This window comes from Suricata suricatta, chromosome 4, assembly GCF_006229205.1.
Source record: "Suricata suricatta isolate VVHF042 chromosome 4, meerkat_22Aug2017_6uvM2_HiC, whole genome shotgun sequence".
NCBI lineage: Eukaryota > Metazoa > Chordata > Mammalia > Carnivora > Herpestidae > Suricata > Suricata suricatta.
The window spans coordinates 71556029-71583606 of NC_043703.1; the positions used below are offsets into that span (position 1 = coordinate 71556029).

The 27578-nt window shown below is 48.6% G+C and overlaps 1 protein-coding gene and 1 pseudogene across 1 annotated transcript; both read right to left on the reverse strand.

Annotated features, from left to right (window-relative positions):
- Window positions 1-13076: 13076 nt before the first annotated feature.
- GSX1 (GS homeobox 1) lies at window positions 13077-14317 on the reverse strand. Its single transcript, XM_029938632.1, has 2 exons — window positions 13915-14317; window positions 13077-13456 (listed from the first exon to the last, which is right to left on the reverse strand). The coding sequence occupies exons 1-2, from the start codon at window positions 14315-14317 to the stop codon at window positions 13077-13079; spliced, it is 783 nt and encodes a 260-aa protein (XP_029794492.1).
- A 7493-nt stretch (window positions 14318-21810) lies between these two features.
- Window positions 21811-27182, reverse strand: LOC115290601 (annotated as a pseudogene).
- Between the last annotated feature and the right edge of the window lie 396 nt (window positions 27183-27578).

Below are 27578 nucleotides of genomic sequence, written 5' to 3' on the forward strand. Positions count from 1 at the left end.
TCAAAACCCCCACTTCTATTTCATGTAATTAGACTTATACAGAAATTAGAAGGTTAGGTACCAACTAGTTAATCACCTAATTTCACAGCTATCTGAAGTGGCAATTGTAATATAGCAGCTTATCTATGATACATTCAAGATACATGATATAATTTATTACTTGCCCATAAGCTAAAACACAGCCTGCTTAATACCTTTCTCAAGTTTCCCTTGTGAGGAAGATCATTCATTTAATAAATATTCACTGCGCCACGGTGTGCATGGTCCTAGTTGGGTTTTTCTCTTCTCTTTTCCTCATCTAATTAAGGTCTTTCTTCCAGTTTGTGGTTGATTTGCCTAAAATCTTTCTCCCCTCTCAAATGTAAGCTTCATAAACCAGGATAGTTTTTTCTCACCGTGATCCGATACATAGACTAGCTGGTGCTCAACAAATCTTTGTTGAATGAGCAAACACACATATGAACAGGGAGGGAATGGTCAGAATCGGCTGGGAGTTCAGGAGAGGCATCGGGGACTCAGTGGCCATCCTGAATGTCCACCTTGCCTCTGTGTGACTGTGCCTGGGTATCCGTGGGACAGGCAGGGTCTAGGCCACGGCCACAGTCCCAATGAGGCGGCTAGTGCCGGCCTTGTGCACCAAGGCGGCACTGTCAGAATCCCCACCTCTCACAGCGGAGTGGACCCCATGCACACAAGCTTTCTCTGCATGAAGAGAAAATCTGGACCCACAATGAATGTAGTGGTTTGCTTGAGCTGCAGAGCAAAAAATACCACGGCGTCTCATGGTTAGTACTGTTTGTAAGCAGAGTGGCTTCATTATCAGAAGTTTCTTTGCTCACGGTTCTGGAGGTCGGATGTTCAAGACCCAAATGTCAGCAGGTCTGGGTTCTCTGGAGGCCTTTTTCCTTGCCTTGCAGGCAGTCGCCTCCTCGCTGTGTCCTCACGGGGTCCTTTTTTCTGTGCGTGCACTTGTCTGTGTCCAAATTTCCTCTTCTGATGAGGACACCAGGCAGATCGCACTAGGACCCACTCAAGAGCTTCACTTTAATTTTGTTGCCTTTTTAAAGGCCCCCCATCTCTAAATACGGCCACATTCCGAGGTGTTGGGGGTTAGGACTCCAACATACATATCGGGGAGGTGGGTGGGGAAGACACAGCTCAGCCCGTAACAATGGGTCATGGAAGTGGGTCATGCTCTGATCCCAAACAAGAGCTGTACAAGAGGCATAAAAGGAGGCATACAACAAGAGACATAACCAGACATGGACCTAAGTGAAGCTTGAAGAAGACCAATTCCATGACCAGACTTGTGCCCCTAAAAGACACAACACCGTGATCACAGAACATGCTTCCTGTGTCACCCCTCATCAATTCAGACCACTTGTCCACGATCGGGAGGTAGCCCTGACTCCTTCAGGAGCTAACAGGTAGACGGACCACCAGGCTCCTTGGCATTCTGTTCCCCCAGCTCACCCTGAGCCAGCTCAGAGGTAACAGACAAGTGGCCACTGGGAAGCCAATCTCCTTTTCTGGGGAAGGAATCTTCAGGGCTGGCTTTCCTGACTGCGGGCTCAGTGAAGTGGCTTGAGGAGGGTTAGACAAAGGCCCCAGCGTGAGTTGGGAAGACAAAGGGTGGGCAGAGGAGCTATGGAGAGGGGCTGCCCCAAGAGGCTGGAGGAGGCACCAGACTCCTGTGCTGAGCCAGGGTTGGCTGAGCTGGGAGGCAAGAGAAGGAGGACAAGGGAATATCCGCAAAGAAAAGCAATTTTCAGGATTCTCTACTTTCACGTCATTCACCTTCCTTCAGGCAAGGAGAACGTGATGCTAGGCACACACACACACACACACACACACACACACATGGTGCTCACTGAGTGCCAGGCCCTGGGCACACAGAGTGTGGAAAGACCCAGTGTCCTGCCTTGAGAGGTGCCTCTTCGCTGGGGGGACAGGTGGGTGCAAATAAGTGTGGCCAGAGCCCAGCCTGGTGCCCAGCATGGAATGGTGGTGGTAGCACTGCACAGAGGAGAGAAGAGAGGGCCTCTGGCTCTCTGAGATGGACAGGGCTGATCCCATCTGGGGAGGGACGTTCAGAAGGCTTCTCAGAGGATGCTGAGTAGGAGTTTGCCAGGTCAGGAGTGGGAGGGACAGAATGTCACAGGCCTGGAAGTGGTGTGGGGTCCGTATACACATACACACTTGAGTGTGGGATCAGAGGCACGTCTGGCCACTTTCTGATTGTGGCCTACATCTTACTTCAGCCTATTTGGGCTTCAGGCCTTCTGCATTCCAGACCTAATTGGGCATGCCTGCTAGTCGGGTCCTTAGCCCTGTCAGGCATACCCCAAAGATGGTGTGACTGGGAATTTAGTATTAAGCTGTATTATTGAGTTCACAAACTCAACTTGCAGAAATGGAACCAAACAAGGGATTTGCAAAACACTTTCAAACAGAGCGGAGCCAACTACATTTCCCATGACAATCAGCTTGTTTACCCCTAGAAGGTACACTCTAACTGCTGTTGACACGCTCATTTGCATGCCAATACCCAGAATGCTTTTCTAGCCCCACTGAGCTTGGATACTGCCAGGAAGCTGAAAGGTTTATTTACACATACAATACGTGACAACTTCATTTTCTGAAGCATCTTTCAAAAAAACCGTATCCCCAAAATGACTTAAATTGGTGAAAGAATCTGAAAATCCATTTAGGGTTTAAACCCTTCTTTCTGGGCCAGTGTTGAGTTGCAATCACTTGTTAATGCTCTGATGCACGTTTTCATTAAAAGATACTGGAAGGAAATGGGATTCCAGTTATGCAGCAAGGGTCATAATGTGCTTGGTAGATTGGGCCAAGGTTACAAGGTTATCATGTGGCCAAAGGTAGAGTAGCGTTTGTCAGAGCAGACGGGAGACCTCCTGGGCACAGCTGACCCAACGAAGGATCACAGACTGGCTTTCAATGAGGCAACTTTCTGATGGCCGGTCTCCTTGGCACTGTGGCCCATGAGATGATGTAAATGGAAGCTTTAGGCTTTGGTCACAATGGCACAGGTGATAGAAACATACACAGCTACGTGCAGTTTTCCAATTTTAAGAGTGTTACTGAGGAAAAATTCATGTCCACTTGGAAACTCTCAGGAGCAGGCGGGCTGGGCTTTCATGGTTATTCCACAGAAGAAGCAATGGAAGCATCCCTAGGGAAGCGGAGTTTGAAGGTATCATGTGGGAAATTGTCAGATTTTTGTGGCAGATGCGACTTTTAAAATGGTTTGGTGTTTTATTTTTAAAATCACTCCTGCAGACAGGAAGCTTGGATGTTGGGGTGAGTAGGAGAGGGAGGCTGTGATGTGAAAGACTTCCTGGTTATTTGAAATGGTTATGGCACCCAGCTGGTTACCTTGGATGGACAAAAAATTAACAGCTTCCAAAGCTAGCTCATAGAGAAGAGGAGGTATTTTGAAAAGGTTAAGAGCATGGGCCCTGGAGTTGGACTTCGAGATCCAGATTCCAGTTTCTCTGTGAGCTAGCAGTATGATCTTGGAGAGTCATTGAATCTCTCTGTGCCTCAGTGTTTTTCATCTGTAGAATGGGGATTACAGTAATTCCCACCTCATGGAGTTGGTATGAAGATTAAGAAGGTCAATATATGTCTGGCAGTAAATAAGCATTCAGTGGGTGCAAAATTATCCATTACGTGTTCGCTGCTACTATTTTTTAAACCTTTTTTTAATGTTTCTTCATCTTTGAAAGAGAGATAGGACATGTGTGCACAAGTTGGGGAGGGGTAGAGAGAGAGGGAGACACAGAATCTGAAGCAGGCTCCAGGCTTTGAGCTGTCCGCGTAGAGCTTGACACAGGGCTTGAACCCGAACCCATGAATCCACAAGCTGTGAGATCATGACCTGAGCCGAAGTCGGCTGCTTAACTGAGTGAGCCACCCAGGCATCCCAGCTACTCTTATTTTTGATATTCTACAACAGCCCTTCTCAAACATTTTGGTCTTGGAACCCCTTAGCAGTCCTTAAAAGCATGGAGGACTCCAAAGAACTTTGGATTACATGGGGTTTATCTATTGAGTTTTACTGCATTGAAATTAAAACAGCAAATTTAAACATACTTATTAACTGAGTTTCAACAATAAACCCATTCCTAAATGTTTATAATAATGCACACTTCTAAAATGTTTTATGTAACAGTTACGTGAAAATAACTATAATTTCCAAAACAAAATATTTAGTTGCCAGAAAGCTGTCATTTGTATTTTTGTGTATCTCTTTAATGTCTGGCTTCGTAGGAGACAGATGAATTCTCATATTTCCTTCTTCATTTGATCTTTTGCGATATGCTCTTTTGCTTGAAATATATCAAGAAAACCAGCCTCAGACAAATATGTAGCTTAAAATGGAGGGTATTATATGATTTCACGTGTATGTGGAATTTAAGAAATAAAATAGATGGAGATATGAGGAGGGGAGGTGAAAGAAAAAAAGAGAGAGGGAAATAAACCATGAGAGAGTCTTTGAGATAGAGAACAAACTGAGGGGTGATGGAAGGAGGTAGTTGGGGGTCGTTGGGGGATGGGCTAGGTGGGGGATGGGTATTAATGAGGGCACTTATTATAATGAGCCCTGAGTGTTGTATGTAAGTGATGAATCACTGAGTTCTACTCCTGAAACCAATATTGCACTGTAGTTCAACTAACTGGAATTTAATTAAATTTTGAAAAAAAATGGAGTGGTATTTTAATAACCCTTTCATTTAATGACAGAAGGTTTTCTTGACAGTGTACCAAAAAATGAAAAGGGGGTAGTTTCTTGAATGTTAGTTTCAATGGGGAATCTGAAATTATATCAGTAAAATTTGTGTGCTCTGTTACATTGCAATCTCCTGGTCTGCCTTACACTTTGAATGGATCCTTTGCCTGGGCTTGATTTTGTAGCTTCATACATTGATCATCTGGAAAATGTTGGTTCACTGAGTTAATGCCTCATGCATATCTTGACACATTTCATTATATAATATTTAAAAATCTGTCTACGTGAACGTCATCATCTGAGAAAAATCCAAGTATTGAGAAGATGTTAAGTGTGCAGTGGGGTACATGTATTCCAACATTCCAATTTTTGCTTAAACCCTCAAATTTAATCACTAGCAGCATATATTGTCAGGTTTCCCCCTTAAGGTAACAGGCATATCTTTTGCGATATGCTCTTTTGCTTGAAATATATCAAGAAAACCAGCCTCAGACAAATATGTAGCTTAAAATGGAGGGTATTATATGATTTCACGTGTATGTGGAATTTAAGAAACAAAATAGATGGAGACAAAAGATTACTTTGTTTTCAAGAATATGTCTGCAAATAACCAAGTCTGAATAATTAGTTTGCCCATTAGTTCTTCTTCCATATAAAATGGTTTCTTATAAAAAAAAAACCCAGCTAGTTCAGCTTTCTACTCAACCAATCACTTGATTGATCTTTTTGTCAGGACTCCTGTTTTTCATACCTTCATTTGCAGCAGGTAAAAATTTACCATTTCATCTCAGAGAATAATAAAAAGTCTTCCAAGTTGAAAGTCATGTCTTCAAAGTTGAGCATGAATCAAATTATCACTTCAGCCACTTTATCAAGAACATTCTTAGGTGCAACTAGATTTTTTTTTAACCTTGGGGGTAGAGGGGTCAAGAATACAGTGACTGCTACCTTGATTTGTCTAAGGCATAGGCAGTTTTCCTTACCATTGTTCCTGTACAACCAGTGCAGATGCCACACAGTGAAAAAGAGAATTGAGATCTCAGTATTATTATGAAAATAGTTTTGGCTCCTTGGACCCCCTGCAAGAGTCTCAGAGAAGCTCAGGGATTCATGGTTCACAGTTGGTGAACACTGCACTATAACATGGGGTAAACATTGGTATCCAGAGTAGACTTCTAGTTTTGTCTATTCTGCATCTGTTCTTTCCTTCTGGAGACCCAACCTTCCTTTACTGTGTTCAACTGGGGCCTCCAATCATAGTATCCACCAGAGTGCTACTCCGGCCCATGGTCACAGGATTGGCACGTGACCCAGGAAGGATTAATCTGTGGCTAAGATGGTTATCACCTTGGACAGCCTCTGCCACACTCTAGGGGCTGCCACCACATGCCACTTGCCATCACTGAAGGAAAGAAATGGAATTCCAGTTATACAGCAAGTGTCATAATGCACTGGTAGGTTGGGCCAAGGTTACAAAGAGAAATCATGCGGCCAAGGGTAGATTAGTGGTTGTCAGGGACAGTCACACTTGTCCCAGGTCTGTTCACAATCCCAGGCAGGTTTCAGATGGCTCATATATAGCACAGATCACTGCATCACTCCAAGTTCTTGGTTGCAGACAACCAATGAATTGAATTAAATCGAAAAGTATTCTGGCTACTGAAAGAGACCAGGTATTGAATGGAAGGTCACCTGATCATTCACAGAATCAATGCAAAGTATCAGGTGACATGGCTGGAAATCAGGTAGGAAGGAAGACGAGATAGAGCCAACGTCTGGCCCTGCACTCTCGCCCCTACCCATTGGCTTAGGACATCTGCCATCACTTAGAGGCTCTTCACTTTATGGCCATAGGAAATAATCTCCCGACATGCATCTTTGTGTCACTCTCCTCTCAAGTCAGATTTCTGGGGGGAGTGCTGGGCCCCAAGTCCTGTGCACATGCCTGATCTGCTGCAGAAGGAAAATAGAAGTAAAAATCCAGTCCCCATGGACCTTCTAGTGGGACATGAGACCCAACCTGGGGAGAACTCCCACAACGTGTAGAGGTCTACCTCAGTGGATTCCTACTTTCTTCCAGAGCTGACTTTAATTTATATTCGACGAAGTAAAATCTAGATGATGATCAGAAAGAGGGGGAATGCTGGTAAGAAAAAGGAAAATAAAAGAAAACCAAACCAGTGATGTCAGTTATAGTTCTTGACTTTAGAGAAGGGGAACCTAATGATCCAGGAACACCATGATTTGTCCAAAGTTATAGAATTAGTTAGGGGTATGGCAGGGTCTGAACCTCTAGGGCTTTTTCCTCTGCAATCGTATATTCTTGCACGAGCATGGAAGGGTCCTGAGAGTCTCATCCAGGTCAGATTTTGTATTGGTTTAAGGCTGCCATACAAAATACTACAGACTGGGTGGTTTAAACAACAGAAATTTATTTTCTCTCAGTTATGAGGGTTGAAGTTCCTGGATCAATGTGCTGGCAGGGTTAGTTTCTTCTGAGACCTCTCTCCTTGGCTTGCTGGTGGCCACATTCTCCCTGTGTCTTTTCATGATCGTCTTTCATATGTGAATATGTCTGGAGTCTCCCTTTTATTGGATTAGCCCTATTGGATTAGGACTCACTCATATTACCTCATTTAATTGCCTTTTCAAAGACCCTATTTCCCAATACAGTTACATTATGAGGTACTAGGTGTCTGGGCCTCCTCATGTAAATTTGGGGGCAGGGAGACACCATTTGGTCCATAACAGCGCTCCTCTAGAAATTCATAACATCACGGAATCAAGGAGACAGACATCTACTTCTGTCCGGCACCTTTCAGTGCAAATGAGCCAATGGAGGTAGTCTGCTCCCAAAGTCCCAAGAGCCTACTGCTCAGTGGGACCAGCAAGGGAAGTTCCTCACTACAGGACTACCTGAGTGAGCCCTACTTGTTCAAATGATACCCAGGCTGATCAGTTGCCCCCTGAATGTACCGGACATGATCTTCCTTACCTGTCACTGCATCCTGAATGGTACAGGACATGACCCTCCTTACCTGTCACTGTCTGAAATGGATGATGCTTCAAAATGGCTCCCCAACATACATCCCTTAAGGTGGGAAGCCCCACCCACAGCAGCCTGTATGGCAGGCTGGGAGGCATCCAGGTTAAGACCTTGGATTTCTTTGGTGGTTTCAAAGAAGCCTTCTAGAACCAGGGCTTGGATTTGTAGTGACAGAGGAATCTACAGCAGAGCACTTAGCCTCAAGGTAATCTGGTTCTGCTCCTAGAGCTTCTGCTGATCTATACTGGTGGGACTTCTAGGACCCTCCCCCTGCCTCATGCCTCATGTGCTGCCCTTGTACCTCTTCCCCAGCCCTTCGTTCTCAGGCACCTTCTGCTCCTTTGCCCTTCCAGAGTCTTGTCTCAGAAAAAAAAAAAAATGAATGATGTATTCACTGGTTATTACTCTCAGGGGTGCTTGTGTTGAGCCAAATATGGGAGGTGCTACTCAAAAAAGAATTGATTTCTAGCTTCAGACTTTCAGGCATTGACAAAACAGATCAGGAGTATCCTTCAGGAAGAACCATAATAGTGGCAATGAGTGTGTGTGTGTGTGTGTGTGTGTGTGTGTGTGTGTGAGCGAGAGAGAGAGAGAGAGAGAGAGAGAGAGAGAGAGAGAGAGAGGGTGTGTGTGTATGATGGGGGGGGCAGGGGTGCCCCCTCAGGCTCCTTAAAATTTCCCCCCAAGAGGTTGTGGGCACCCACAGATGTGACTGAAGAGGGATCCTAGCTTTCTACAGGTCATAAGACAAATGGATAGAATATTCTTGCAAAGACTTCAATGGCTCTGTAAACTCTGCTCACCCACCAAGCCTGTGACCTGGTCACCCTTTCAATCCACATGCCCAATGCTGTATAAACCAGCTGACAAGCTCCCAATATGCAGCCATTTTTGGTATCTCAAGTGTCACCCCTTCCCCCACATATTTTGTCTTTCTCCTTCCTCCTCTCACACCACACCTCCGTGCACAGTCCAGCATCCTGGATGTAGACGGTACCTATATTCAAGGAAGGATAACTGAAGGAAAGGTAGAAAGGTGTGCTCAGAGCCAGATTACCAAAGCCTGGACCTGATGGACTAGCAAAAAAAAAAAAAAAAAAAAAAAAAAATCAGCAGAAAATACATGAATCTATATCAGTGGCTCTCAACCTTAAGTGAATTTTGCCTCCAGAGGACAGTTGATAATATCTGGAGACATTTTTAGTTGTCACAGTGCGTGTGTGTGTGGGGGGGGGTGCCACTGGCATCTAGTGGTGGAGAGGCCAGCGATGCTGCTAAACATCTTGCAATGCACAGACAGGCTTCTCCCATAAGGAAGAATTAACTGGTCCGAAATGAATAGTGTAGAGGTCAAGGAATTGGTCTCAGTGAAGGTGGAAAGAGGTTTCCAGTTTGGACAGCAGTGGCTCCCAGGACCTAGGCAGTGCTAACAGGGAAGCTGTTACTTAATCTCTGAATGACAGACTCCCGGCAATGTTTGCACCTGTGTGTTCTCTCCAGCCCTCCCCCTCTCCGACCCCCACTCGGCCCTTGGTGATAGATTCAGGCTGGAATCTGTTTATGAGTGGTCATTTCTCACATTCAGTAAATCATTTAGCACCAACTATGTCCGAGGCACAGCGCTAGGTGTGACAAGTAACTACAACAACTGCAACATGAGTTAACATTTATTGAAGCTTGGCAGACATTGTGCTTAGCATTTTCTGTGAATTCTGTCCTTTCACATTGCACAACAGCCCTCCAAAGGAACTACTAACGCAATCTCCATTACAGAAGAAGAAATTGAGGTTTAGGAAGAACCGGTGGCTTGCCCAAGATTACCCAGCTTGTAAGGGAATGGTGGAAATGCGTTGCAAAATCATGCACTTGGATTCTAGGCTCCAAACTCCTAGCCGCTGAACTGCACAGAGGAAAGAAAGCGGCTGGCCCCGATATAGGATCGGGGTCTGCGTGTGGATCAGCCAGGAAATTTCATCCTAACTCAGTTTGATTTTAATTTCGTAATTTGACTTGCAAGCCCCGACTTCCGGCGCAAAACACTATGGGCTCCAAGACTCTGTCCCTAGATGAGAAACTCCGGTTTCTGGTAGCTCCGGGCCGGCCCTCGGCCCGCCTTGCCCTGGTCCCAAACCACCCAGCGCAGGGGCGGCTGGGGTCCCGACCGAGGCGGGGCGAAGCGTGTTTGAACCCAAGCGCGTTGGCACTCAACAGCCGGTCGCGGCTGCTTGCGGGCGGCGGCTGGAGAGCCCGTGCGCACCGGCTCCGCGCTCCCCAGCGCTGCGCTCCGGCCGCCGCCCGTAGTAATCATCCGGGCGGCTCTAGGACGCCGCGTCTTCTCCAAACGCGCTCCAGGACAGCCCACCAGAAAGCGCAGAGGCTGCCGCTCTTCTAGCAGCGGGACAGAGAGAAAGCCTTAGACAGGCAAAGCTGAGAGGGAGAAAGGCGCGCTCCTAGGAGAGCTGGACCCGCTCGGACCCTGCCGCAGCAGCGGCTCTGCAGCTTCTGTGAGCAGCTGGGAACAAGAAGGCCGTTGGCCTGGGGTGACAAAACTTGAAGCGTTTGGGATGGGGAGTACGCCTAAGGTTGCGGGGGAGGGAGGGCCTCTTCGCATTCCTCCAAGCTCTCTTTTGGGTCTTCCTCTAGAGTCACCGCCCCATCCTCACTCAAGCCAGGGCCCGTCTCCCCAGATGCCTTTCTGATCTCGAGATCTGTTGCTGAAAAGCTGGGGAGAGCCTGTTCTGGTGCACCAACCACCCCCTCCTGTAACCCAGGGCAGGAGCTGATTCAAAGCCAGACCTTCACATTCACCGTGGACCTGTTTCCTAAAGGCCCTTGCCCCCACGGGTGCCCCAAACCGCAGTCACACACAGACTGGTGGGTTGCTCGCAGCTAAAGGACGTGAAACTTTACTCACCCGAGGGTTCTTAGAGGAGCGTGTGGGCTGGAAAACTCAGAAAGCCTCAGAATCATTGATAATAAAATGTTAGTTGGATTCAGGTATGCCTCAAAGTTCAGTGGCTTCCTTGGTATTGGTACAATGCCCCCTTCCGGGAGGTGGACCACTAATCCCGGGTGAGACTGGAGTTCAGACTGAGGAAGATGGAAGGGAACCAGAGAGGATGCAAAGAGGCAGGTCAGACCGACTGTCATCTGTCTCGGGCACAGCCCAGGTGTCTTGAAAGAACCAGGAGTGTCCTATTGTGGGAAGCCAGGTGGCACTCACCTTTTTTCTAGGAGAGCCGGAGAGAGAACCTGGTACACAACTTGACTGAAGGAAAAGACCAAAGGTTTTAGAAATGACCCCTGCCTGTGTCGAACAATCTCAAACTGGAGCCTCTTTCTCATAAAAAAGGCGACTGTTGGCTTTGCCTAGACCCTGGAAGTCCCGCACTCCCCAGGGGGTGTGTCTGGGGGTGTATGTGGGGGGGGTTGGCAGGGAGACGTCTGGCAGGAAAAGTGGTCCAGGTTTTCAGGAGGCAGAAAAGGAGTCTTTTGAGGGCCGTGAGAACCCAGATCTTCTGTCTTGTATGTCCGACTTCCTAAGCCCGTGGAAATACTCCATTTGGGGGCTGTGCCCTCTCTGCCTGGAAGGAAACCCCAGCACCTCCTTATTGTCCACGAAACATGAAAACCCGTATCTCCCCAAGGAGGGTTTGGGGAGTGGATTGTAAGTCGCAGTGGGCTTTGGGGGGGGGGCTGTCGGGTAACAAGAATGGGTGAGAACAGAGGTGTCGCATGGCACCAACTACACAGGGCGCCTCTCAGGGGCTTCGCGCCCCATTGCTCTGGGTCCTCGGAATCTCAGCCGCACAGTCTGATTGAATTTGCCTCAAAGCAGAGCAAGGGGGCTGTCCTGAGAGGAGGCCTCGCCATCCTGTCGGGCATTTGTTCCTAGAGAATACGGTAGATAAAAAAAACAATTGATAAATGTTATCAGTCAGGGCGCAGTGAAGGATGAGTTCTTCTGCTCTCTAGAGAGAGTTGGTCGCTGCCCTTGGGGATGGCGGAAGGGACCACCAGACAGCGCTGGTAGAGGGGCCAGATCCATGGCAGGAAGGGAGCCCCGCAGGGGTCTGGACTAGCAGCACAGTGCGGGGCTTTCCTTCCTTCCTCCACTCCTGGCCGGAGCCCCGACTGGAGACTAGGGAGTGTCTGGGGCCAGGAGGACCCAGAAAGGCAGAGTCCTCGCCGCCGGGCTTAGTGTGCAGAGAGGGACTGGTGGAACAGCGAATTCAGGACCTTGGACCTGGCATCCCAACCCCGCCCTGACCCAGCCGGGAGTCTCAACCCAGGTGTGCGCCTGTCCAGTCCAGAGCAAGGTCTGGGGTCCAGAGCCATGTGCATTTCTAAGAAAAAAAAAAGTTTATTTAACATTTGTACATAAATAAATAAATAAATATCTTCTGGTATTACAGAGACCATACAATGACAAGCTAGACCAGAGCGGAGAGGGCGTGGGGGTCTGGGGCAGAGAGGGTTGCCAGAGGCTGAGAGACCTGGGTCCAGTTTAGGGGAATGCAGAGGATCTCCCCTCCCCCCTAAAAAAGTGAGTGGGTTTCCCCTGGCAGGGATGCTACTGGAGAAAATTTCGTGGTAGAGGAGCTGCAGCGACAGTGAGGCTGGATTAAGGGACAAACTGGCCCACTGAATTTAGAGTAGGTGCCACAAGGTGGGAAACAATAGGAAAAAAAAAACAATAACAAGAGTTCATCAATGTGTGTGTGTGTGTGTGTGTGTGTGTGTGTGTGTGTGTGTGTGTGTAGGGGGTAGTGGTGGTGGCTTAATGACCAAATTGAAAGAATGGCTACGGAGAGAAAGAAGTAAAAAAGGGGGCAGGGAGTGGGGATAGCGAGCGGGCTTCGACGAGTGAGAGGTCCAGCTTGACCCAGGGTGGAGGGGAGCAGAGGAAGCGAGGAAGCCTGAGTCAGCCCAGAGAGGTCGCTCGAGGAGGCGCCAGCGGCCAGCAAGGCGCAGGGCCGGCCGGCACGCCCGAGGGGCCCGCTGCGCCGCAGGCTGAGAAAGCCTCCAGCGCTTGCAGGGTTCACAGCTTGGCTTTCGCTTTGGACGGCCGCCGGCCCTGGGACGGGGATACCAGAGTCAGGTCTCTGCCAAGCTCTTGGAGCTGCCCAGAGTCGGGGGCCCTCCGCAGACCCTCTCCAAACCCGTGCGTGGCCGCGGCGCTGCAGCGGGTGCCTGGGAACCGGTACTTCGTCCCAGGACCTGTCTTTGAGACTCAGGGAGGGCCTGGGCTGGGCGACCTGGGCAGGCGTGCGCCTAGGGAGTGACCGTGAGATCCCGGTCGTCTTTCCCAGAAGAGGACGGAGACATGGGCGACTCGTCGTCATCCTCCGAGCACTTGGCTGAGGAAAGCGACGCGCATTTGCAGCTCTGCGGGGCGCCGGGGCCGGCACCCGCGCTCCCGCCGCCGGCGCGGTGGTTGCTGCCTTTGCCCTCCTTCTTGTGCTTCACCCGGCGGTTCTGGAACCATATCTTCACCTGCTTCTCGGACAGATTCAGGTAGGTCGCGATCTCGATGCGGCGCAGGCGAGACAGGTACATGTTGGAGGCGAACTCGCGCTCCAGCTCCAGCAGCTGCGTGCTCGTGAATGCGGTGCGCATCCTCTTGCTGCTGGGCAGCTGGTTGGAGCTGCTGTCTGAAGGGGGTGGGGTGCAGAGAAGGAAGCGATCAGACTCCTGCGCTGTGGGCCCCATCCTTGGTAGGCGACTAGTTGAATCCCGGGACTTCAGTCTCTCTCCCACCTCTTTGCCCCAAACGAGATGTTAGCGCAGGCATCTCCTTGCCTAGCAGCGGGACCCTGGTACTCCCAGAGTCTTACAACCCTGGCACTTTATAGAGCGCCCTGAACCGTAGTCCCTCCCCCCCTCCTGCGCGCTCCCTTCAAGACCTGGACATTCTGTTCTCACCCTCCCTCCTGGGTCCTGTCCCAACTATCCAAGGCACACCACTCTGATTATCCCCCACCCCCCCAAGGGTTCCAGCATGACTCTCATCGTCCCCAGAATGCCCAGGGACCCCCATCTCCTATCCCTGGCTCGCCAACTGTCATCGGGTTACCTCTGCCCTGTCCCCTTGCGCGACGTTCTGGCTTACCCACGGAGATGCAGTGGAACTGCCTGGGGTCGGGAAGTGGATAGGAGGTCTGGTAGAGCGCTGCGGCGGCGGCGGGGCCGTGAGCGACCCCGGGCGACACGGCTGAGTGCTGGCGGCCTAGGGGCGCGTGGCAGTACTGCGAGCCGAAGGGCGGGAAGGATGCCTTGAGCAGAGGCAGCGCGGGCGGCCCGGGCGGCCCGTGCAGCTGCGAGGCGGTGACGCAAAGCGGGCACACGCACAGCAGCCCGGCTTTGCGCGCGTGGCAGGCACCTGGCGAGAGGCCGTGCAGTGCGTGCGGCGGCGGCACCGCGTAGGGAAAGAGCGGCGGCGGGCTGCCCTCCGGGGCCTTCTTCTCGCCTGCCTCGCGCAGCACCAGCGAGTCCACCAGGAAGGAGCGCGGCATGGCCCCGGTGCGCTGCCGCCCAGCAGCCAGCCGGCTCCTTGCGCCCCGCGGACTTAGGGGCTCTCCGCGCCCTTCGCCGGGCGGCGGCCGCGCGGGGCTGCCTGGTCCGGGGAGGCCAAGGCTGAAGCTGCGGCCGCCGGCGCTGCCCGAACAGCTCGGGGTGCTGGCCAGCACTAGTGGTGCTGAAAGGCGCCGGCGGCGCCGCTTAAATAGGACTATTGCCATGTGATGGGCTACGCCAGGAGCGGCCGGGGCCTCTCAATAGGGTTTTTGTGCCTTTTCTCTTGGCATTCACTCTGCACGCTTCCTCATTATTTCACTTGTTAACTAAATGAACTGCATAATGTACTCTATTCTTGTCAACCCCACCCACGCCGTAACAGGCGCCCTCGCCCCCTCCTCTCCCTTTTGCGGGTTTATTTTCTCATTCTCCCGCGATTTAATATTCTTTTCTTTCTCTTTATTCCTTACTCCCTTTTGGCTTTGCATTGGCTATCGGCAGGTTTATGTTATTGATTTTGTACCCCCACTGCCTCACTTCCACAGATTCCCATGGGCGCATACCCCATGTCTCTGTGCATTCCGTCTCCATCCCCTTCCTTCTCTTGTGTACCCCTGCCCCCCCCGCCCCCCCCCCGAGATCATGCTCCCTCCACTCAGTTTGCTCAGTCCCGCGTTGTGCACCCCGCGGGTTTCCCTGCAGCAAGTCTCTGATTTCCACCTGTGGAATCCTTTGCCCTGTCCCTGAGTGGGAGGACCGGGCTCCTGCAGCGGGGAGGCGCTGCTAGAGAGAGAAAAAAGGGACTCCGTGTTTCTTTTCCAGCACTGGTCCCAAAGCTGTCATTCTGTTTTAAGTTTCTCCCAAAGTCTTAACTGATGCTGCCCTTCACGCCCAGTCTTTGTTTGGTAGATGTTAGTCAGTCTTTTCCTGTGGATGTAAGTGCTGTGGACGTAAAGTGGAGAATAGCCTCTGAGAGTCACGGACAGAGACAGGGAATGAGGAATGACAGCCTGCACCGGGGAGATCGAGATCTCACACACCACCAGACCCGGCGAGCGTAGATGCCCTGCTGGGCATAGATCTGTCCAGCGCTCTCTCCACTCGCCCCCACCCCCAGTAGACTCTCAGGTGCACTCGGAAACCATTGCTTTCCTGAAGTTTGCCCCATAGGAGCGGAGCGAAGGGCAGTTGTATTCCCAGCTTCTGCTGTTTGTGCCCAACCCCACGACCTCCCCGGTCCCCAAGACTTCTCCTGCCGCGTCGCTCTCTTCTCTCTGGGCACACAATGGTTAAACAACTTCAAACGCCTGGCGCTGTGTACACAGCTTCAGCCTTTTAAATAGTCCCCGGACTCAAAGCTGCTTCGCCAAGGAACTTTTTCCATACAATGGGAAATTAGCATAAATATTTCGAATTTACAGCTCCGGACTTTTCACCGAAGTCATTTACTTTCGATTTTATTGGAACCAAATCGCCGCAGTCACCTGCTCAGAGCTCTGAATGGAATTATGAGAAATAAAGGGGGAAGCTTTTTGGAGAGGGAAATCACTGCTCGGGGGTAAGACTGCCCCAGATTGAAGCATTTACTTGGTTTTTCATCATTGGTGACGTCTTTACAATAACAATAGCAACAAATTATAACTGATTAAAAAGCAAAGGGAATTTATCTGAGAGAAAACAACCGATTCCATAACAAGGAGAGGGGCAATGGGGAAAAAAACCTGGAGAGCGCCCTGCCTTTTAGCAGGAGGAGTAGGGCTCAAAGCTTCCTTGATTGTTTGGCAGGGGAGGTGGGCAGGAGACCAATGCTGACCCCAAGGCCAGGGTCTCCTCTCCAAGGCTCCCAGTCCAAGGGTGGTGCTTGCAAACTAGCCAGAGTGCAGCCGTGTAATTTTTGCTCTCTGGGTAATTTGTGCTGGCTTGAACCGCTGAGAGCGAGCTGAGAGCCGGGGAACAGGGCCGTAGCGGCACCCCTCTCCTAGGCAGTGGCGGATGGGGGAGGCGCGGGGTGCGGGCGGGGCTCTGCGGGGTGAACCGGGGCGACTCCTGCACCCGGGAGCCCGGAGCCTGCGAAAGGCGGGTGCAGAGATCTCCGGGGAGCCGCAGCCCGAGCCCGGGGAGAAAAGGGTTAAGAGTCCCTGAATGCGAACAAGGCCAAAGCTACTGGGAAAGAATATCTAGGGGGGAAAAATAACCAGTTTTTTTTTTCCCCTCCAGCCTCTGGACCTTATTGAATGTCATTGAAGAAAGTTTTGAATGCCAGATAAAGAGAGGCGAATTAAAGTGTGTGACAGCGGAGGATAAGCAAACACAAAGAGAACTCTGTCACACTTTGGGGCAAAATCCGTGGGCTTTTTACCAAGTCTCTTCGCTATGATTGAATTAAGTAATAGGAAAACATTTTCTTTCAGTTTAGAGCCATTAGACAAAAACTTCAAAGCGAATAACACTTTTTAATGTGCGGCCCACAATGGATCAGGTTTTGTGCTGAAATGTTTAAATGGTTTGTTGTGCAACTCGGCGCGGGAGAGACCCGGGCCCAAGCGAGCGAGCATCCCTGAGAGTGTTTTCCGGAGGCCTGGAAAGAACGCACACTTAATCCGCCATCGCTGAGCCCGGCGGGCTGCGGCCGGAAAGGGGGCTCCTGCTCGGCGGTCCGGGGCCGCGCCCCAGGAGTGGGGGGGGTCAGGAAAGTACTACGCCCGCGGACGAGGCCGGGCAGGAGCTGGGGGCCCGCGGGCCGCGGGGACTCTGGGGCCGCCTGGCGAGGGGCGCCGGCTTGCCTGGGGGTCCGGTGCCTCCCAGCCTCGAGACCTAGCCCGGAGGCTTCCGCCCGCAGCCCTCGCGCCCCGGGGGACAGATTCCCGGGGCCACTCTGGCTGCGCGCGCTGCTTTCCAGTTCCAAGTGCCTTCCGGGTCTGGCTTCAGCTGGGCTTGAACTTTACCCACCCGAGCGGACGCCCCCTGGGCGGGGCGGGGTGGGAGGAGGCGGTGGGATTAGCCTGACAGCCCGAGAGAGGGGCTCCCCCGGGCCTCGGCCTGGTGGGCCCTGCTCTGCCCCCAGAGCTGGTTTTCAAGTGTCCGTCAGGGACAGTTCAACATGGAATAATTTCTGTTGTCCCGCTCTTTTCTTCCCTTTCACACCACCTCCTCTCCTGTTGGTGGAGAGAGCTCGCCATTTTTCTCCTGGAAATAGATCACTGAGATATTCACAGCAAATACGTCCCTGCAAATACTGCAGAAATGGGGTTTGAGGAGTCCTTGCTCCTTTTCATCTTCAAATGTCACTTTTCTTTTCAGGGAGATCAGCACCCCTACTAAAAAATATCACTTCTTCCTCCCCATAATTCTTGTTTTGTAATTACCTTCTGTGTCTTTTACTCATTTGTTTTTCTGTCTCCGTGTTTCGTACCCCCACTCTGAGAGGTATGCCTCACTGAGGATCCTGTGTTTGTCTATCTTGTGCAGGACTGTATCCTAACTCAGGGAAGTTTTTGGCACATAGCAGGTGCTCAGGATAGATTTGCTGGATAAATAAATGAACCCTGAGGTAGGACTCAGGAAGTGGCATGGATAAGAGGACTTTGTGGTTTACCTGCTTCATACACCGAGGCACTTAAGGGTATATTGTGGGGCAACTTATTTGCAGGAACTGTCTGACTCTCTTGTGGCCATCACACTCCCCATCAGTGCCTGAGTCATCACAGGGGCGAATGGCAAATCTGTAGGTGCCATAACCCAGCCCTCCTCAAGAGTTTCTCACGCTCCGTTACAGAGGCAAGATGGCCCCATTCAAGACAGTTCTGGTTTCTTGCTCTGCAGGGATTGGATGGACCTATTGGTAGGTCAAGGCTAGGTCTTTTCATGGTGTGCAGGAGATGGCGTTGGTTAGAAAGAGAGGCAATGTGGTGTATGCCTTGGAATTATCAGTGACCATTTCTGCTTTTTCTGGATTGAGGCAATGGAGTGGAAATTCTCATTGCAAAGAAAGGCTCCTCCGAGCAGGCCAGTAGTGACTCAGGCAACTCTCCCAGGAAAGAGAGCAGTCTGTTCACTGGAGCGAGGGGTCAGGAGAGTGCCTGGTCTGCCAGGGCATGGTGAATGTACGTGGGAGCCAGGAGTGGAGGAGGGCGGAAGGAGGGAGAAGTGCCTAGACATGGGTTTGAGTGGAAGTGGAGACTAAGGCACAAAGGGCCCTGCTAACTAACAGGTTTGTGCTTGATCCTCTATAGAGATTAAAAAAAAAAAACTTGTTTATTTACTTTTGAGAGAGAGAGATAAAGCACAAGTGGGGGAGGGACAGAGAGAGAGAGGAAGACACAGAATCTGAAGCAGGCTGCAGGCTCTGAGCTGTCAGCATGGAACCCAATGCGGGGCTCAAACTCGTGAACTGAGAGATCATGACCTGAGCCAAAGTCGGATGCTAAACTGACTGAACCACCCAGATGCCCCTATTCAGAGATTTTAAGTAAAGGAACTTAAGAAATATTACTGGAACGGGGACATATAAATGAGAACAGAGAGACGCCAGAACAGGATCCAACAGAGAGCTGGCTTGCAAATGAACAATTTATTGAATTATTGAATGAACAAAGGTAGGGAAATAAGCAAAGAGAAGATTAGTTCAAGTGATGGATAATGACCACCTGAGAGTTGGAGAGGAGACAGGAAGATCAGAAAAGAGAAATATTTGGGAGAATTTGAAAGGGATAATTGTGAGACCAATTAGGGGTGTGTGTGTTGGAGGGGAAGGGCATGAAAGACAGAGGGCATCAAGCACATGGATGACTGCTTGGTTGCTTGTTTGAGGGAATACATGGTAGTGATCCCAAATGTAGAGACAGGGAACTCAAGAGCAGGACCCACTTTTGCAACATTATGTCATATTTGGAAGTGTTGCATTTAATATTTTTTCAAAGTAAACTCTACCCTCAAGAAGGGGCTTGAACTCAGGACCCTGAGAGCAAGAGTCACATGCTCTACCAACTGAACCAGCCAAGCAACCATGATGTGTTGCATTTTAATCCTAAACCTTAGAGCATTCTGCTGATGTCCCATGAAAATGTGATTCTAAAATTGAGTAGAGAGATTAGAGATGGAGAGAGATTTGGAATTTAGGTATGCAAACATGGTGGCGTTAGTCTTAGGATGGATGAGCTTGAGGCTGGGTAGTGTAGAGAAAAACCAGGATTATAGGTGTATTCCTGGAAACAACCATATTTAAAGAGGTAAGTAGAGGCACGGCCCCTTGCAAGTCTGAGATGCATTTTCTATATCTATCTTGGATCACTAAATGCTCTTTAAGACTGAAGCTTCATGCTGGGAATAGTAGAGCAGAAAGATGGGAGGAGCCAGAGTCCCTGAAGGTCAAGGAGCTGCCTATGAATTTTATGTGAGTGAAAGATAAATATTTGTCATTTTTATTATTTGAATTTTCTTTTACATGCAGCCACATCTAATCATAACTAGTGTGGTCTCCAACCCCTGGCCCATCCAGATAATAAGAATCAAGTCCCATGAAGGAATCAAAGGGCATCATGTCATAGCCTCTGGGACATCCCCTTGTTCTTTCCCATCTGGATTACAAACCCTTAAGGGTAGGGATACTTATTTATATTGGTGTCACCAACAGTTCTCATGGCTTTTGGCACATTGGACATTGTATATGTTTAATACATTTTTAATGTTAGTACTCATGGCAGTAGAAATGCGTTGTCCTTGCTTTGTGCCTATTCACCGCATCATAGCTGCATCTTAACAAGCATAGCAAGACTTCAGAAGTTTTCAGCACTTTAAACTTCTATAGTAAAAGTGGAATTATCACCCCTCCCTTGAAAGGATTAAAGATGATATACCTGTAACCCGAGTGTTATGGCTTTCTGGTCCATGGGTGCAGGTGAGGGAAATTAGTATCAATAACCTAGACTTCTGTTTGAATCTTGCAGGACCTCTGGCCTCGCTTTTGAGATGCCTCCCTTTCTATCTAGTTTTCTGGAAGCCCTTCATGGGGTCACATGCCTCACAGGTGCCCACACCCAGTCTGTTGGCTGGAACCTACCTTGACACCCACTGTGTATTTCTCCTTCAAGGAGCTTTCTCCTCAGTCCGTGTGCTCAGCCTTGGACAGATCTACTGCCTCCTTCCACATCTTGCTCCAGGACTACTGTTTATTCCTTATGTATTGATAAAGCGCTAGGCTTGGTGTTCAAGATGGGGCTTACCCTCAGTAAATGTGAGCTGTGTGTACTCTTTCCTGGGTGATAAGATGCAGGAATGTTGATGAGGCCTTCTTTCGGCATGGATTGTCAGCCAGTCATTCACCAGAAACCTCTTCCTTTTTTTCTTGACCCTAACATCACTGGGAGCAAAGATGATTTCTGCAGGGATGAGGGCGATCTCTTACTCAGGGACCATGACGATGAATGTGGAACATCTTACTGAGGATTTCAGTATGAAGTGTGTATAGATCTAAAGAAGAAAACATGGTGGATCTGAAACAGAACCAGTCTCCATTAAAGAGTTTTCCACTGGTGAGTGAACACCTGACGTTTAAGCCCGGCCTTTAGAATTAGTACCTGTTTCCCCTCTATGGATGACAGTGCCTCTTGAGTCATGAGGCTGGTCTGAATTGTCTGTGGCCTCCAGCGAGGTTCCTATCAGGAAACTTGTTTTTGAGTCCTTCCGGTGTCTGTGTTCTGCTTGGTCTTTCTTTCTCAGCAGGAGACTGCAGCTCAATGATCAGCCAGGTGGCAGCATAAAGCAATAAACCCATGGACAGGGGATACCTCTGAGGGTGCTCAATTTTCTCTACACACGCCCCTCCTTCCCCATCGTTACCAGGGCAAACCTGGGACACATCCTCTGCTCCCAGCCTCCCATTCTCTGAAATCCTTTGGCTCAAAAACATCCCCCAAAGCAAAAACAAGCCACTAGAAGAGAAAGAGCAGAGAACGTGTTTGAAGCTGAAATCTGTGATGTGTCATAGAGAGTGGAGCAGATTGGTTTCAAGAGTCCTGTGGATTCCTGTGGTTGCTCCCACCTCCATCCCCCCTAACATAGCCCCGGTTCCGTTCAGCCAAGTACTTGGCTTAGCAGTCTCACAGAGCCACAGTGAGCAGGTGACTGATCGTGGCCGTGTCCTTATTACATTTTGGATGATAGGAAGGAGCAAGAGAGAAGGGTCTCAGAGAAGGCTACTATGAAGACATCTCAATTCTTGTGGGAGTTGCTTTGGGATTTTCTTAGTGATGCCCTTAACCCTGGCAGGCGGCAGAGTATTTCTCCCCTAGTACTGAGAAGGGTAGAGACATAGAGAAGCCAATGGACTACCATGTCTTGAGGTCATGTACAGTTCCAAAGGTTACTGTCCTCACCATTTGGCTAGTGCTCCTCATCCTCAAAAGAACCTTGGTTCTTTTGGTTTGGTTTGGGTTTTTTTTTAAAAATAGTTTTATGGTTTTATTAACACAAATACGACACATACACAAGCTGTCTATTCATTTTCTTCCCTGTGCAGCCTGGCACTGGGATTCATGACTCTGATGGCCAACTGGGCTGCTCTTTCCACAATAGCTATGTGGTTCTTGGAGGAGATCTCATGAGCAGTAAAATCTGTTGCACATCAGCAGCACTTCAAGTTCCTTGCTGTTGTGGACTAAGAACTTCCAAAAGCCATTGGACAACATATACTTTGTTTTCTTGTTGCTCCTGTAACCAAAGTTGGGCATCAAGATCTGGCCCTTGAATCTTCTGTGCACCCTATTGTCAATGCCTCTGGGTTTCTACCAGTTGTGCTTTATTTTGACATATTGGTCTGAATGGTGCCAGATGAACTTCTTGGTCCTCTTTTTAACAATCTCAAGGAAGAGCAAGGACCCTGGTTCTTAATTACCACAAAGAACATTGTATCAGTCATTAATTACTTGAGTAATTGAACTGTAACTGCACAGATCTCTGTGTCGTTTTGGAGTACGAGGTGAATGTCTCCAGTGTGGCAGGTCATGTAAAAAGGGAAGCAAAATAAACACTTAGAACCCACGGGGAATGATATATTAGTGAATCTGTTCTGAGTAGACCTCACGCTTCAGAGAGAAGTCCTATTTCCAGCTAACAATGTAGAATTAGTGAATAAACTGGATCCCTAAGAAAAGTCACTTTCTTTTACTTCTCTAGCTATTAACGAAAGGCTAATACCATGGAGCCATTCACATCAGCTAAATCCTTAGAGTTCATCTTTGCTGGCTCTCATCGAGGACTGCAGGAAGGTATCACTTCTGTCTTGTCTAGTTTGTACCCTAGACACAAATACGTCCCTAAGTTTTTGTTGCTTATTAAAGATCAAAGTGTAAATTGGGAACCACCTAAGAGTCTCTCCAACTTATCTTGTCTTCGGACCTCTTGATAAGTCTCCTGACCCTGCAGAAACGTCACTCCTCTGTACTCTCTGGTGGTACCTCCAATTCATAAAACGAGTGGCCCCGGTGTAGGGTGCAGACACGGCCTTACTCATTCCCACCCTAACCTAAGGCATCGTTAAAGGAGCAGGTTCTGAGATTATCGATCTCAACTTTCCAGTGTCTTTTTCTTTATTTCTTGATCCTGGATGGGTGCAGAAAATTTGCACTACACTTAGCATGAGTAGGGCTGTGTTCTGTGGGAAGTAGCTTTGTCAAGAGGGAGGGGCTGCGTGTTGATTCATCTCACAAGGTGCTTTAGGAGGACAATGATGGAGATGGATGCTTCCCCAGGGAGGATATCTTCGCGTGGCAGTTGGTTTATGAGAGGATAACTTCTAAAATATTCTAGGAACCAAGTCAAGTACATCACTAAGCAAAACTATCTCAAACTAGAATATGCGACTGATAACATACAGATTATATATTCCTAATAAGTGGCTCATTTTATTGTTAAAATATATTATAATTCTATTTTATGACAGATTCTAAAGGGTGGAGGTTTCTCTGGAGTCTCTCAATTCTTTGCTGAGATAAACTTACAGACTGGTATTTAGTTTAATCAAATCAATTGGCCAGAATTTAATACTGTGTGCTAAACACCTGTACTAACTTCTTTACGCCACACACACACACACACACACACACACACACACACAACCTCACAGTCATTAAAATGAATTATAAGTTAGAATTTTAAATATGTATTTTACTGGTCAGATACCATAGTTGGGGACACTTTCTGGTTAGCAACCTACATGACTAGGGGTTCATATACTTGAGGAGCATGAGATGGACACCAATATTATTATTTTTTTCATGTTTATTTTGAGAGACAGAGAGCAAAAGAGAGAGAGCAAGCAGGGGAGGGGCAGAGAGAGATGGAGAGAGAGAATCCCAAGCAGAGCTGTCAGCCCAGAGCCTGATGGAGGGCTCCACCCCACAAGCGAGATCATGACCTGAGCCAAAATCAAGAGTCAGACACTTCACTGACTGAGCCACCTGGGTGTGCTGGTACTATTATTATTTCTAATTGACTGATGTGGAAACTGAAGCCTAAAGAAGTAACTGGCCAAGTAAGCAGGGGCTCAGCCAAAATCTTGGATGGTATTGGTGGTTCATTCTAAGATGAAAGGAAGAGTGGGTAAGAGGGAAAATCAGCAGTTTCTGCCACACATGTTCTAATCCACTGAACAAGTATTCACTGAGTTCCTGCAGGGTAACATAGTCGTTAGATGTGGAGCCTCCAAAGACATTCTGGCTATGATTTGGGGCAAGTTGCTTAATTCTCTGAGCCTCAGTTGCCACTTCTGTGAATCAGGAGGCATAGCAGTGCCTGCTTCGTAGAACTGCCGGGGGGACTGAAATGAATGAAAAGACCTCCAGATCATGTGGTACTGTTTCTGTCACATAGTAAGTACTCAATAAACATTAGTATTATCATATGCACATATCATATAGGCAATTTGATGGACATCTCAGAGCTCAACCACCTGTATTGCATAGGAAGGGCAAATGCCTATGTAAGACCCTGTGGAGAATTCTGGGATGGCACAGGAGAGCCCAGGGGGGTGGACGTGTCAGAAGGTGGTTCTGAGAGATGGTCTTCTAGAAGTTACTTCACACGACTGGAGATGAGCATTCTGCATTACCAGTGGGAGGGTTAGCTTGTTGGGTTTGAGTTTGTCATTAGGACCCCCAATCCAGGAAGAACCCCTAGACTGTGATATAGGCTAAAGATATGACTTAGCCTAGACCATGACTTGGGCTAAAGGCTTCTCCCTGATCCAGCCAAGGATGTGAACAGCCATGTGAGAGCAGCTGAGAAATTCCTCTGTGTCACAGAAAAATCAGAGGAAGATATAAATTAAAAGAAAACAAAACAAGAGCTCTAACTGGTGACCCTGAGGTTCCAGTAATGAGTATGTATAGTTTTTTTTCTAATACTTGTAATAGATAAAGACTCAAAAAGCTTGCTTTCTCCTTGGATAATACATGATTTGGGTTGGGAAAGAAGGAGAAAAATCATGAAGATCCCCCTCCCCTTCTTACTTCTCTTTTTCCTGCTTTACTCCTACTTTCCTCAAACTCCTTCTTTTCCTTTCCCTCTCTAATTGCCATCGTCACCACCATCATCATAATCATCACCATGTTCACCATCATCACAAGTTTCTAGTGGAAGGCACTGAAGCTTTGGATGTTTAGTCCACTGAGGGTTAGTCCAGACTTATATCAGTCAGCGCAGAAAGCAGAAAGCACGCCAGCTCTGTGATACAGTAAGGGAAAAATTTAACACATGTTTACAGAAGGTGGGAAGTAGACTCTAGGCTAGGCCTTCAGGAAGTTCAAAAACGCCTAACCAACCTGCTGTAATCAAGAAGACAGCCAGGATGCTGCTGTGGGAACAGTTGTGGCCTGGGGTTAGGGACTTGATGTTTCTATCATTTCTTTTAAAGCTAGTGATTAGACACTGGAAAGCTATTATAGAAAATGCCCACATGTCCACAATCATCCTTGCTAGGAGCAGCATGTACAGCAGGAAGATAGGCTCGTGGCAAGACAATTTTCCATAGGTGTCTTGTGTCTTCACTCCTTGTAGATGTACCATCTGCTTTGTTCTAGACTGTCTTTTCAAGGCTGCTTGTATAGAAAATAGCTTTGGAGATAAAAATAACATCCCTTTCCAATGCAAAAGGCAGGCACACCTATACCCATTGTAAAAGATTTGGACTAGGGTGGCTCAATCAGTTAAGGATCTGACTCTTGGTTTGGGCTCAGGTCATGCTCTCACGGTTCGTGGCTTTGAACTCTGCATCAGGCTCAGCACTGACAGCACAGAGCCTGCCTGGGATTCTCCCTCCCTCTCTCTCTGCCCCTCCCCAGCTTGCTATCTCTGTCTCTGTCTCTGTGTCTGTCTCTCTCACAAAATGATAAACATCAAAAAAATTTTTTAAAGGGGCACCTGGATGACTTAGTCGGTTAAGTATTCAACTTCAGCTCAGGTTATGATTTCACGGTGCGTGAGTTCTAGCCCCACCCTAGGCTCTGTGCTGACAGCTGTATGCAGAGGTCACTTGGCCCTTCTTCATGTTGCCCTGGGGGAACTGAGGCTTAAGGAACCAGCACAAGAAAATGCTGACACTCAGGCTACTGCTATGCTGTCAGTAATAAGTCCTTTGTCTCGGACCCAAGAGTCTCCTGTCTTCCTCCAGCATCTATGATATTGTGGTAGACTAACTTGTTAGCTTGCATGTAGAGTAAACCTCAGACCCTTCATAGTTCTTTATTTTTTATTTTTTTTGTTTATTTATTTTTGAGACAGAGAGAGACAGAGCATGAGTGGGGGAGGTGCAGGGAGAGAGAGGGAGACACAGAATCTGAAACAGGTTCCAGGCTCTGAGCTGCCAGCACAGACCCCAGTGCGGGGCTCAACCCATGGACTGCGAGATCATGACCTGAGCTGAAGTCGGACACTTAGCCGACTGAGCCACCCAGGTGCTCCAACCCTTCTTGGTTCTGGACAAGTCTCCCCTTGCTCCTGTCTTCCAGATATTGAAGAAGTACATTTAACTTATGGAACCTTATAGATAACCTGAACCTTGGCTGCAAGGGAGTCTGAATCATGTGAGTTTACCTTTCCATACTCTGTAGTACAGAAATGTACCATGTGGACCACATTTCCCTCTAGGGGCTTGTCATCTAGTTGGGATTTATAACAATAGCTACCATTTCCTGGGCTTCCACATTGTCTGGGTACTGTGATGGGTGGCTTACATGAGTTATTGTGGATCCTCACAACAGTCCTACAAGACAAATAGGAGAAACTCCCACAGGGATTCAGAGATGTGCAAGGCCATACAACTCAAAGTGTCTGAGTCAGACTCAGACTTGGGTCTGCCTGACTCCACGGCCTGGCTCCCTTTGCTCCTCAGTGCTGCTATCATGGTGGAGCAGGAGGTGGGAAGTGCCAGTGCCGTCTTGGTGAAAGTTTTATTTCCAGAAGCATTCAGAGAAGAGCTCTCGCTACCCTGGATCAGGGAGAGGGAGGGGAGGCTTGATGTGGTATTTCAGGAAGAATCAGACTTAGATTAATGGAGTACACATGGGTAGATAAGATGGGGAAGAGAGAGAAGCTGGGAAGGACAGCATGCAAAGATGCACGAAGGTATGTGGTGGGGAGATCATGAATCTCACGGGCATAGAGGGATAGTGTAAAGGTCTCAGGTAAAGGCTGGTGAGTTTCAGAATAAGACCTGATCCTACAGATCATGGCAGGAATCCCAAAATGCCACTACATGTCTCCTGTTACCTTCTCTTTTCCACTGACTTCTCTTTCAACTCTGGTGATTCCTGGGAAAAAGAGCAGATTCCGGCAAGCCAAGTGATTCCAGCAGGCGAAAATGGCTGCCATGGCGGCCATCACTGCAGCCTGTCTCTGAAGGCCAGGAAGGCAGTCTCTTCCCCAAATTCTCCAGTGCAGGACCAGCAGAAGGAAGGCGTTAGCATAAAATGGAGAGGGAGCATGGAATGTAGCTCACATTAGCAGACAATATTGCTTTGATTGCAGACAACACACATGAATTGAATTGATAAAGGAATCTTCCCATCAAAGCCAGAAATGAGTGGAAATTAACTTCAACAAAGTAAGCAACTGTGCTCAAGAGACAGATAGAAGAAACCTACCTCATACTTTGTGCATGTCAGAGACGTAGAGGAGCAAAGTGTTCAGGCCCATCAGCGAGCGCAAGAGTGATTAATAAACACTTACACGGACATTCATCTGACAGGCGACTGACAAAGCCCCACA

Coding starts and splice junctions, on each gene's coding strand:
- GSX1 (XM_029938632.1), bottom strand. CDS start 14,317: ATGCCGCGCTCCTTCCTGGTGGACTCGCTGGTGCTGCGCGAGGCAGGC. Junction 13,457..13,914: donor GTTCCACTGCATCTCCGTGG/GTAAGCCAGAAC, acceptor CACCCCCTTCAG/ACAGCAGCTCCAACCAGCTG.